Genomic DNA, 11,960 nt, shown 5'->3' with positions numbered 1-11,960 from the left:
CTCTGCAGCCAGTTTACTGCTTGCTGGCCTGCACAGCCGCCACCACATTCCTCATTTTGCTTCGCCTCTTTATCGGGGCTGAAGCCTCCAGCTCCATCGTCTCCTCTGCTTCACCTCTCTCCCCCCACTCCAGCTCCAAAAACCGACTCTGCACTGTTCTGTCTGTCCGCCTGCACCTCTCCTTTCTCTCACTGATCTCCACACACTAAATACTCCTCTTCGCCTCTCACTTCCTCCTGCTCTCCCTGCACACCGTATCTCTCCATCACTTTACTTTCACCCTCACCACTATACACCCCATCACCACACAACACCGTGCTTCCATCCTTTCCCACACATACACTCATTTTCAAACCTTTCCCACTTTCCACAAACGACACCTCAACAGTACCTTCCGCAAGCTACTCTGCCGCGGGCTCCTCTGCTGTGGCAGCGGGCTCCTCCGCTGCCCCAGCCTCACCAGGTGGGCTCCCCACCTGCTCAGCAGCAGGCTGCTGCTTTGTTGAACTCGACGGGGCCGGCCTGGCCCTGTCGAGACACATTTTTACAATATGATCCTCCTGACCGCAGCCAAAGCACTTCATGTTAGAAGATGTAGCAAACAAGATGTAATCAAAATCATCAATTCTGACATGAAAGCGCAGGTTAAGTTCCTTGTCTCGTCTATTAATACCATAAGCAGTTGTCTCCTATGGGAGACAACAATGTTTTAGCATGGTGATTTGCACCAGTACTATTTTAACAGGTGACGCCACCTTGCCGTGCTGAGCAGGGGCGGATCTACTGGAGGATTCCATGGCAACGGGTCCGCGTGTAGGGTAAAGCCCGGAGCAAGAAAAATCAGAATACAGTAGAAGTGGTTTTATCTAGCTTTGTTCTTCACCTGTTTATCAGCTTTATTGTGCCTTTATTGCGGCGCTCTGCAGGTGCTACAATTTCTAAAAGTTAAACTAGCGACAAAAACTGAACTATTTCCCTCTGTTCGTAAAATGTGGCGATATTTATAACAGTCATCAAACTACGGCTCCTAAAGCATATTTAAAATAAAACGATTTACCAATATAAGACAAATTTGCCATTTATTGCATCTTGACAGAACTAACAGAAACCAAACTGTTTATAGGTTTGTTTCAGTCTGAAACCCTCTTAAAAGTTAGAAACTCCTTACAATTTGCTTCCAAGATCAAAGGCCATTTTGTCCCCTTTGTTTAAGCAAAGTGAGAGCAGAGCTTCTCCTGAACTCCTGCTGTTTTAAGGCTATCTGGGCAAAGAAAAACAGAGAAAGGTACTTCACAGATAGGTGTGAAATCTGGAATCTCTCCCGCTTTCTCCCTACTCAGAAAGTTGAAGCAAAGGTTATCGCCACAAACCTAATTTTGTTCTTCTGCATTCAACACCTCAAAAGAATGAGTCTTGTCGTAAACCAAAAGTAATACATAAAATCTACAGAACAGAATGGGGTAAATGTCATAATGGATGGTAGACTTCTAACCCACATGCAGAATCAGGCCCGGAGATTACTGGTGAGTAACTGTTTATTAGAAAAAACTATCACAATGTCTCGTAGATGATCCTTAGGTATAGGTTCGAGACTCGCCTGGAAGCGGAGAGAACAGGTCAATGATCTGGCCAGAGGTGGACAAAAAGTTGGATGGGCTAACAGGAGTCATCGGCTTACGTCTTCTTGGAGGGCTTCCCGACGGTGGGGGGGGAAACGAACAGTGAGCTGGAGCGGGCAGGCCAGTGTGGTTCTGAGAGCGGCAGGCAGATTCGCCAATGGAAGTCGGCTACTACCTGGAAATGAGAGACAGGGAACAAGTGAGGACGACTGACAACAGGCAGAGAGGTTTTCTCAAGAAGGTCAAAAAATAATGCTAGCGTTTCACAGGGGAAGACTTAACGAGCTAGAAACTACCGTGAAGGAATAATCATCTGGCGGAGAGGAGAGGTCTGGTAGCTCCTTTAATCCTCTCTTGACTGATGATCCAACGAGCTTCAGGCGTGCAGCTCCACTCCAGGCCACTCCCCAACGGGTAGCCGAAGGGGAGAGACACTTCTCTTGAAGGAAAAACCCAGAACCTGACAGTAAAATTCCTTTTTCTAACCTATCAAATATAATATTCAATCCTAAGTATAAAAATTAACATAATCATTTTCCAAAACCCTTTCACCATAAACCTGAGCAATGTTCTAATACTAAACAAAACATTTTCATTCACACAATTTCCATTTGATTCCAATATAGTAACAGATAATACAATTTCAAAATACATTCATCACTGACTAAATTAGTAATTCTAAAACTACAATTAAACTATTTTCAGTCAGCACATGCTATTAATAACTAAGAAAAATGTCTTACAAATTAAATGGTAGTGGTTTTAAACATTCTATGTTGTATTCAGTTTTCCACCGTCCCAGATGTTAGTTTTGGAAGACTTTTTGATCTTCCGTGAACTGAGCAAACTACTTCTCCCACGCTCATCCAAGTGATATTGCCTTCCTGCAGATGCCTATTTTATGGTCTCCTGTCCTCTCTGATAACACAACAGGAGCCTCAGTGAGAGTTCCCTTTTGATCTCTATTTTCCTTCCCGTAAGTTGAATACTTACCCATCAATAGTTTTAGTTTTAAATCATTAACACAAACCTGTTCTAAATTAAGAAATTTGTTCAAAATGACTATGGTCAATATACCTTTTCACATGCCGTAAGATTAACTGTATTAAACACTAAAAATATTAATTTTTCCTCAACACACAAAACTACAGCACCATTCATTAGAGACGCAGACCTTCTGGACCCTTGTCCGATCACCTTACCAACAGCCAGACAAACTTCCTCCATGCTTCAAGGAGAACTAGCGCCACCTTGACGCCGTTTTTCCGTGTGTTATGTGCTTCGGGCACATTATGATTTTTGTCTATTTTCTCTTTGTTTTCTTATAGACTTTAGTTGAATGACCTTTTGTTAATATATTTTGGAGTTTGGATAATTTCTTACTTTTGGTCATTTGATAACGTTAATTTGTGGCGCTGTTGGTCCGCCTATAAATAGGCTGGGTTTCGGCATGTTGGGGTCTCCGCCCTTCCACTCGCTTCCGCTCGCTCCACCACCACCGGGGACGCGTCTTGACGCGGTGCGCGCACGTCCAGTCGCTGAGGACCGCAGCTGAAGTTTCCAGCCTCCCATGCGGTATTTCTGTCAGCCTTTGTTTGTTTGTTTTTTCATTGTGATTTTGGCCTGGTGGGACTGGTTGTCCTGGTTTCAATCTTTCTTTTGCATTAGATTCTTTTTTGCTTTAGTCCGGTACTAGTAGGGGCTTCAACGGCCCTGTAAAAGGGTTGGCCCCCTGTTGTACCGTTTCGTTCTGTTTGATCGGCTCACCAGGTCCAACTTTCTGTTAATACTTTTGGGGTTTTGTTTTTCTTTTTTTGGGACACGGTAAACTGAGGGGGCATTTATCTCTCTTTTTCTTCACAGAAAATCAGAAGCAGCTGAACCAAAAAAAATCAAAGTTCAAGAGAGTTTAAGAATAAAATATTCTGTTGAACCTTCATCCTTGTCTCGTGTCCTCAAGTATGTTGTGCCCTTGGTGGACCTAACACCGTGTCAGTGTGGAGAAAGCTCCAGCACCGACCACCATGGCGTCGTCAGACGCCGGCCAGCCAGGCACGCCTGACGGCCACACCTGAACCCAACAAAAACCCTTTAAAACATGACAAACTAACACAAAATCACAATTAAGCAAGTAACATAAACACCCTGTGAAAAAACAGTAAGAAAAAAAGCCTAAGATATAGAATATACAACCGCTCGCTCTCTCACTCTTCTTCCGCTCTTCCACTCACCCTCCTCTCACACGAAGAAGAGGGTAGAGCTTGGTTCACAATTAGCGCCCTGAAAGGTGATTAACTTTGTTGATAATTTGCTCATAAGTAAATTCAAAACAAAAGCTGAAGACTTACTGTTATAACAGGAATATGTGTATGAACAGAACATATCTGGCCCTATTATCCAAGAGACGGTACTCTGTCATCTGTGTATTGCTTCTTCCTCTGGTATAATTTATGTCACAATCAACACTTCTTAATAAATATACCACAAGTTTATTTGAGAAGAAGCATTTTAGAACGAGTAAAATAAAATATATAATACAAATAAGACCAACTGAACAATCTTGACTTCCTTACTCTGTTTAATGTTTCCTCAGTTTTATGACAAACGTCAAACAACAATTCTTAGCGCCCTCACTACCCTTGATTCTTTATTCACATGAAGCTGCCTGAATTATGGAGAAAAAATGTATTAGAGTTATGACAGGTCTTGGTTAAATTCATGGTGGATAAGTTGTTGATGAGGGTTGACTGTTAATCCTCAGAAGATGTCAACTAGCAGCTAAGCCAGATCCCAACAGGGTATTTGTAATAGCTGTCATATTTTAAATGTCTCAAATTAACGTTCTTTAAATTAAATATTAATAAATTATTAATTTATTAATAATTTATTAATTATGCGCTGAAGATTTTTTTCCCTCTTTTTAAAATAAAAAAGTGAATAATAAGCATAAACAAGTTGGGAAGTTGATCATTGTTTCTGTCCCTCTCTTTTACTTAGGGAAGCTACAGAGATGACTGCAAGTTCAAGGAGAACCTCCTGGCCAACAACTATAACGTCTATGAATCAGCTTCCTATCCTGGAATGTACATTGCTCTCAGCAAGATTGGGAAAACCAAGAGAGGCAACCGTGTGACGCCTACAATGACTAATACACACTTTCTCCCCAGAACATAAGTTTCTAAGCTAACTTTAAGGCACATATCTTCTAAGAGAACAGTTTGATCAGAGATGGGGATTCTCTATAATCTAAAATGTACAAGGACATAAACATATTGTTCAGTGTGAATGATTAAAGTTATTTATTGACAAGGATTGGATTCACATTCCAGAAACAATGAGAATTTTATTCAAAATACTCAATGTTCGAAAAAAAAAAAATCACATGTAGCATTAGCAAAGTAGTTGAACCATGTCACCCATTTTGTCTTGATCTGTCTTTGGCTCACCAGATTGCGACTGAGCTCTCCAGAAAATATAAGACAAAAAGAAAGTGTCTGAGCTCAAACAAGAAAAAATTTGTTTTGTGTGAGCCCAGTTTCAGAACAGGTGCTGTTCTGAAACAGCACCTGTTTCAGAACACACTTTTGTCTGACTCTATGCTATTTTCACATCAGCAACATGTGCTTCTGGGTCAGTAGCTGGAGAAAGCAATGGAAAAGAGATGTCAAATCCCCAGTGCAGTGGGATTCAAAGACAGTGGCCACTTGGAATGAAAGTGATTTCACAATAAAGGTCCACAATTCTGAACAAAAGTCCTGTTTACCGTCCACAATAAACATGTTGTGCAGCTCACAATGTTGTGAGCTGCACATCAACCGGAGGATCACATTTGTGTTGCTGATTGGGCAAAGCTTCCATCTGTTTGTTTCTTTAATACAAGGTTTAAATTCAGCTTTAAACCTCTTATTAAGTAGTCTTAAAAAGTTTCTAAGGAAACCCAGAAGATTGTATCGAGTTATTGACTTGCAGCATTCACTCCTCCTGGGTGAGCACATAGCAACAATTGCTTGCATTGTGTCACTGATTTTGCAGCAATCCCCCATATCGAGCATGTATCTTTAACAGAAAGAAACCTCCAGCAGAACCAGAACCAGGCTCAGTACAAGAATCCAACTGCTATGACCAACTGGAGTTTGAGAAGACAGAGCAGAATGCACAAGAAGAAACAGATGAAGTGATGTAGGATTACTTTTGGTGTTCATGAAAGTGAAAAGTTAACAGCAGGAGGGGAAAACGATTAGGTGATGGAAGCATTATCTCAGCCGTTGTTGTCCTCCAAACTGAGAGAGATATTTTAGCCAAATGGAGTGCCAGACCAGGTGTAGCTTCTATTGAGAGGAAAATAACTGAGAGAAAACAAAAAGTTAACAGGTGAAATAACAGCAAATAATGCAAACTGGAGAAGAGTAGAAGAAGACACTGAGAAAAAGAAGTCAGTTTGTCCTCTAATAGATTAAACCTATGAAAGCATAACCACAGAAGTAGCTCAGGATAACCTGAGCCAGTCTAACTACAAGTTTTATCAAAAAGGAAAGTTTTAAGTCTGGTTATTGAAAAAAATCTCCAGTGATGTAGAAATTGTACAAAGTACAGTACTTTTACAAAGAACTGTAAAAATACAAATAAGCAGACAAACATGTGATTTAGTGAAAGCAAAAGTACCACATCAACATTTTACTTGAGTAAAAGAAAATAAGTACTTACTTTTAAAAATATGGTTGAATGTAAGTAATGGTCTATAAATATGATTAAGTGTGCCTGTATGTATATGTTTTTTAATAAATCAACAGTATGCAGGTAAAGTAAGGTAAAACCTTATTCATCCCGTAGGGAAATTAAGATTGTCTGTTGCTCACACATTAATTCACATCCACACAGCATTAAAAAAAAATCGTACAACTGGGAACATCTATAAAAGGTACACAATATACATACATTAAAAAGTGGACTAGTAAAGGAGCTTAAATACATTAAAATGCTAATTACATCGTCTCCCTCCCTTCTCCCTCCCAGAAATCACAGCATTGTGAAGTCTAATGGCCCGTGGGACAAAGGAGTTTTTAATCCTCTCAGTTGAACATCCCAGTGAGAGAAACCTGTCACTGCGGGAGCCCCTGTGGTTGGAGAGAACAGTATGCAGGGGATGGCTTGTGTTCTCCAGGACTAAACTGAGTTTAGACATTGTCCTCTGTTCCACCACTGTCTCCACAGACTCCAGGCTCACACCTACCACAGAGGCAGCTCTGCGGATGAGGCAATTCAGTCTCTGTATGTCCCTCTTCTTTGCACTGCCCTCCCAACAAACAATTGCATAGACTATAACAGCAGACAAAATGAACTTGTAAAACATGTACAGGAGCTTAGAGCACACATAAAGGCCAGTCTTCTCAAGAAGTACATTCTACTCTGTGCTTTCTTGTACACATTGTCTGTATTGGAAAACCAGTTCAGCTTATTGTCCAGTTATAGGTCCAAGTATTTATATGTGCTGACCACCTCTACCTCAATGCCATCAATGATGGTAGGCTGAGGCAAGAGGGGCACCCTGCGAAAATCAAGGACCATCTCTTTTGTTTTAGAGATGTTCAGTTGGAGTTTATTCCTGTGGCACCATGCTCCAAAGTCCTTCACCAGGTCCTGTACTCCCCCTCTCCACCCTCCTTTATACACGCCACAATGGCAGTATCGTCCGAAAATTTTTGCATGTGGCATGTAGCTGAGTTGTATTTAAAGTCAGAGGTGTAGAGGGTGAAGAGGAGGGGCAAAAGAACTGTGCCCTGTGGAGCCCCTATGTTGCTGGTCAGAATGGTGGCCCTACAGTTCGCCATCTCGCCATCTTATGAACAATGCTACAAATAATCCATGTTTTTATTGTGTTTTCCTTCTGTGACACAGTTCACACTTGGACTTGTGATTCTGTGCATCAGAATTTCAGGATGACCTGCAGAGATTAAATGCCTCTAAGCAAAATAAGAAAGAGTAATGATTATATCTCTGGAAGATTTTATTTAACACGAAACAAAACCAATGTGTTATTTTAACTGCAGTAAGCACATTCAAGTATATGTCTGCCTGAGAAAAGGACTTTAGACACAACTAGCCACAGGATAGACACTGACCATTTTCACTGATATTTCAACTCCACTTTGTCATCAACTCCACAGTTGGTCACGCCCAACTGTAGAATGAAAAAAATAATGAAAAACATTTTAAGTTTCTGACACCATTTTCAAAACTTATGACTGAGAGATGCTTTTTGGACCGGTTAACTCAAATAAGTTATTGATTACTTTCCAACTAATGAACAAATAAAGAAAATCACAACTTGACATAAATGTGACATGTAGGGCAACACATTATACAATTGTAGTGAAGTAAAAATTGCAGATATGTAATGTTGTGCAGTAAAAGTCGGAAGTACCCACAATTAAATTAAGTAAAGATACATGAAAATTGTACGTAAGTATATTAACAAAGTTCTTGTACTTGTACTACATCCCAGTGTTGTGTTCAAGACCACCTAACCCGAGACCAAGACAAGACCAAGACCAGAGCGTGTCGAGACCGAGACAAGACCAAGCCTTTCAGGGTCCGAGACCAAGTCGAGACCAAGACTGAGGGAAGTCGAGACCAAGTCGAGACCAAGACCAGCGACCCGCACTACAGGACACGATAAAATGGTGAAATATGATCAAAATTGCTTCTCAAATTGATCTCAAAGATCCATATTCTCATAAAACACCTAGATATTAAATAGTTAATAAATTTTACCAATATTAAAAGCAGAACAAGCTTTGCTCTGCTTTGCTTCCATCTTTGTGCTACAATCCGTGGTGGTCTCGTGCCATCCCTAAAAAGATAATTCCCTGGGTGTTTGCCCATATTGGTCATGTCAGAAACCATCACTATCTGCATTATTAAACATAGCAATTGAGGCAATGCCCTGACGGTAAATAACCCTCAGCTATGAACACTGACCAAGGAGCAACAAGCAAGAAGTAACCAAGCACAAGGCGCTCACCGTTTTCACCCTCTCTCCCGCTACATGAAGCCAGGCAGTCTGACGTGCTCTTTCGTTCTTGTATTTTATTTATTTAATTTAAAAAATATCAATGTACATAATTACATAAAATAATGATAGCTACTGCAGTGTACGCAGAGCATTACAAGAAAAAAGAATGGCTCTCAGTGACACTCTAGACCTATTTTCTAAGTAAAGAGCCGTTCAGAAGAATCGGACTGTTCCTGAATGCCACATTACTATATTGCGGACTTTTGGACACAGCGTTATCCCATATATGCAACAAGTCAGTCAACACCTCCGTACAATAATTAAGTGCAGTGAGAACTTTTTTTCATCACAAATGCTTATGTGTCTCTGTACAGCTAGCTTTCCTAACATCACGTCAATGGAGCTTACCTTTCTTTGAGCTACTTTTCCAAGTGAAAGCAAAGCGATGTTTAGTTATTTGTGGCCTTCGGATTTATTATGATTTATGCAGCGCTATTCTATTACTGACGACTAGACAGACATCTTCTGCTGCTCAGAGGAAACCACTGCGCATGTCTCAGAGTGCAGCGTGCGAGTGAAAGGTGGGGATGGGAGGGGGTAGTAACAGAAACGCGGTTATTGCTTGGATTTTAATCGGTGCGTTTTGCATCCACTGAAAACAACGATGTTAACAAATAAACTGGACAGTATTAAGGAAGATTTCTATGAATTAGTTAATTTTGGAAAAAGTTTGGCTCTCTCTCTTCCTTGGATCCCAGGTCCTCCCAGCGACGGCCACGTGTAGTCACTCAGAAGAAAACAGCAATGCGTGTTGACGTCACAGAATTGCAGTTTAATCCAATAGAAGACAATGCATAAAATTACAACAGAAACTGCAGAACAACAGAGACATACATTCATTTACCTGACATAAATGGAAAGAAGAAGAAGGAAAGAAAGAAAGAAAAGCAAAGACGTCCAAAGACGTCTTTGGAGAATTGCAAGAGCAAATCTAATTTGTTACTTCTGTGTAGAAAGTCTTATAGTGAAGGCGTATTCTTATCTTTAGTTTATTCAAATAAGGCGTATCTTTGCTCATCCAACCAGGAGCTATCTCTGACCCTTTATCTGAAGTCAGAAACTCCTGCCGTGTTTACAGCTTTTCACAGATGAGTGTGAAAAGCTAGAACTTCTACTGTATTGTTTTCCAACACAGACAAAAGGCAGTTCAAACGATCCTAGCAAACCATCTGCTGTAACTACAGGTAACATAAAGGTCAATAGGCCAGAATACGTTACTGATTTCAAAACCACAAATAGGCCATTTGAATCAAGACAAGTTTTAAAACTAGCATATTCCAAATTTATTTTCTCAACAACAGTATTAGTGATACTTTCACAGTTGCAGTTTTGACTGGTCTGGAAATAAAATGCCGAGTCCTCAGCACCCAAGACCGAGACAAGACCGAGACCAAATGCGGTCGAGTCCGAGATGTGACCGAGACCAGCAAAAAATGGTCTCGAGACCAAGACCGATCTCGAGTACTACAACACTGCTACATCCCACTACTGGGAATGCTCCATACCAGTGACGTGCGGGCAGGGGAGGCATCATGGAAAAATAATATATAATAATAAAATCATTTATATTGCTATTTTCACCCTGTGGTTTGTACTATTTTTTACTTATCTTAACGAATTCTGATTATTTTTTTCTTCAAAATGGCTGGATTTTCGCATTTTCCTATTCAAATGCTCAGAAGTGAAGCCGGTGACGCAGCAGCGAGCTGAGCCTCACCTGGGATTGCGCAACCTCTCGCTAACTGCACTGTCTGCCATTCTATGGGAGCATGTTCCTCCTGTCTGTACGCCGGCAATAAAATGGCTAAAAAACATTTAATATATGGACTGATTTTCCATAATTTAGCTTATGTATATAATGTACAGTGTTTTTTGTTTGTTTGTTTGTTTGTTTTTTGTCACCAACTGTGTGCGTATCGTGTTTTGTGTGAGGAGGAGCGATCAGAAACGGCAGAAAACAGACTCCAGGGGAGGCAGGCAGTTCTCTTGCCTCATGGCAGGGGGCGCTCATGATCCCANTTTTCTAGAAAGACTAAACCACATGTTGGGGTTGAAACTATGATGCTTGCATCACAAAATAAAATCACTGAATAGTTATTGTTGCCTGGACTTCAACACAAACTATAAAACAGATTGAGTGCAAGAAAGTGCAATGCTCAAATATACTTTTACAAAGCAAAGCGAGTAAAACAATATTTATACAAATATCCCCAGCATTTACAAGTCCATATAAGTACAAGTGGAATATATCAAAACTCAAACTTTTTCTTTGCTTTTAAAGTTCTTGGTAAATAGTGGAGGAAATAAATGTCAAAAAAGTGCTTCTCTGCCAGTCAGGCAGAACATGGATATAAACAATATCTTCTGGAAAAAAGAGATCAGGCATACTGTAGTTTTCAGAAAATATCCTGACCCAGGTAAGTCCAAAGTGCTGCCCTCTGAAGGATTTTTTTACAGCCCCCGGTTCTCAATAAAAACAGAGGTGGGTGCAAATGAACAATTTTCATCTTCTAGACCAAGGTTTTTACAGAGAACATCTTGAAAAATATGAAGAACAAAATACAGATTTCCATTTATTAATGACACTTTTGCATTCAACTTCTTTGTAGGAACTCGAACCACAAACACTATGATGTTCGCTGTTTTCGTGCTCTCTCATGCGTTCAGTTGCGTGCTTCCAGTCACTGAAACCAGTTTCAAAGTTTGACTGAGTATTAGCATTGCTGAAAATGCGGCATGCAAAACAAAATGCAGCTCCGGTGGATGGAGAGTAGAGGAGCCACGGTCTTTCGATGTACTCACCATTTAACATCTTGCGTTTAAAGTGAGATTTGGAGAAGTGACGCTTTTGATGCTTGTACACCCGTTCTGATGCTTGAAAGCCAACATTCATATTTTGACAGCTCTCCGGTCCTCGCTCAGCCCAGTAAGCTCGCACGGACTCGTCAATTTCCCCCCAATGCGCCGGATCGGTACTGTACGGATCCACAGTCGTCTTTCCATCTGCGGAAGAAGATCCCGCTTCCACCGACTCTGACTCCACAGACGCCAGTCCAGCCACCGACTCAGTCACGGTTAAAGGTTCTGGCGGGATCTTAGTGCCGGTTTTAGCATAGCTAAGGGTTTGAGGAGCGGGGGATAATGATGTTTCTCCTCCATCTCTGCTAACAGGTTTAAAAAAGCCTGTCAGTTTAGGCATTTTGTTTGTCGCCTCTTTGGCACGATGCTCTTTTTCTTTTCTCTTCCTTCTTTTCTGCGCTCCGCTGTCA

At 40.9% G+C, this 11,960-nt stretch overlaps 1 protein-coding gene across 1 annotated transcript in view; it reads left to right on the top strand.

The window, feature by feature from the left end:
• The window catches only part of LOC103142803 (fibroblast growth factor 4-like), a 21,291-nt gene extending 12,992 nt beyond the window's left edge, over positions 1 to 8,299 (top strand). Inside the window, exon 3 of the mRNA XM_016674784.1 lies at positions 4,617 to 8,299. Within this exon, the coding sequence (XP_016530270.1) occupies positions 4,617 to 4,793 (177 nt within the window). The 3' untranslated portion in view covers positions 4,794 to 8,299. The remainder of the gene's footprint in view (positions 1 to 4,616) is intronic.
• The last annotated feature ends 3,661 nt before the right edge of the window (positions 8,300 to 11,960 follow it).

Source organism: Poecilia formosa, unplaced genomic scaffold, assembly GCF_000485575.1.
Source record: "Poecilia formosa unplaced genomic scaffold, Poecilia_formosa-5.1.2 Scaffold101, whole genome shotgun sequence".
In the NCBI taxonomy this organism is placed as follows: Eukaryota; Metazoa; Chordata; class Actinopteri; order Cyprinodontiformes; family Poeciliidae; genus Poecilia; species Poecilia formosa.
The sequence above is the reverse complement of the archived record's forward strand: the minus strand, read 5'-3'. Positions and strand labels throughout refer to the sequence as shown.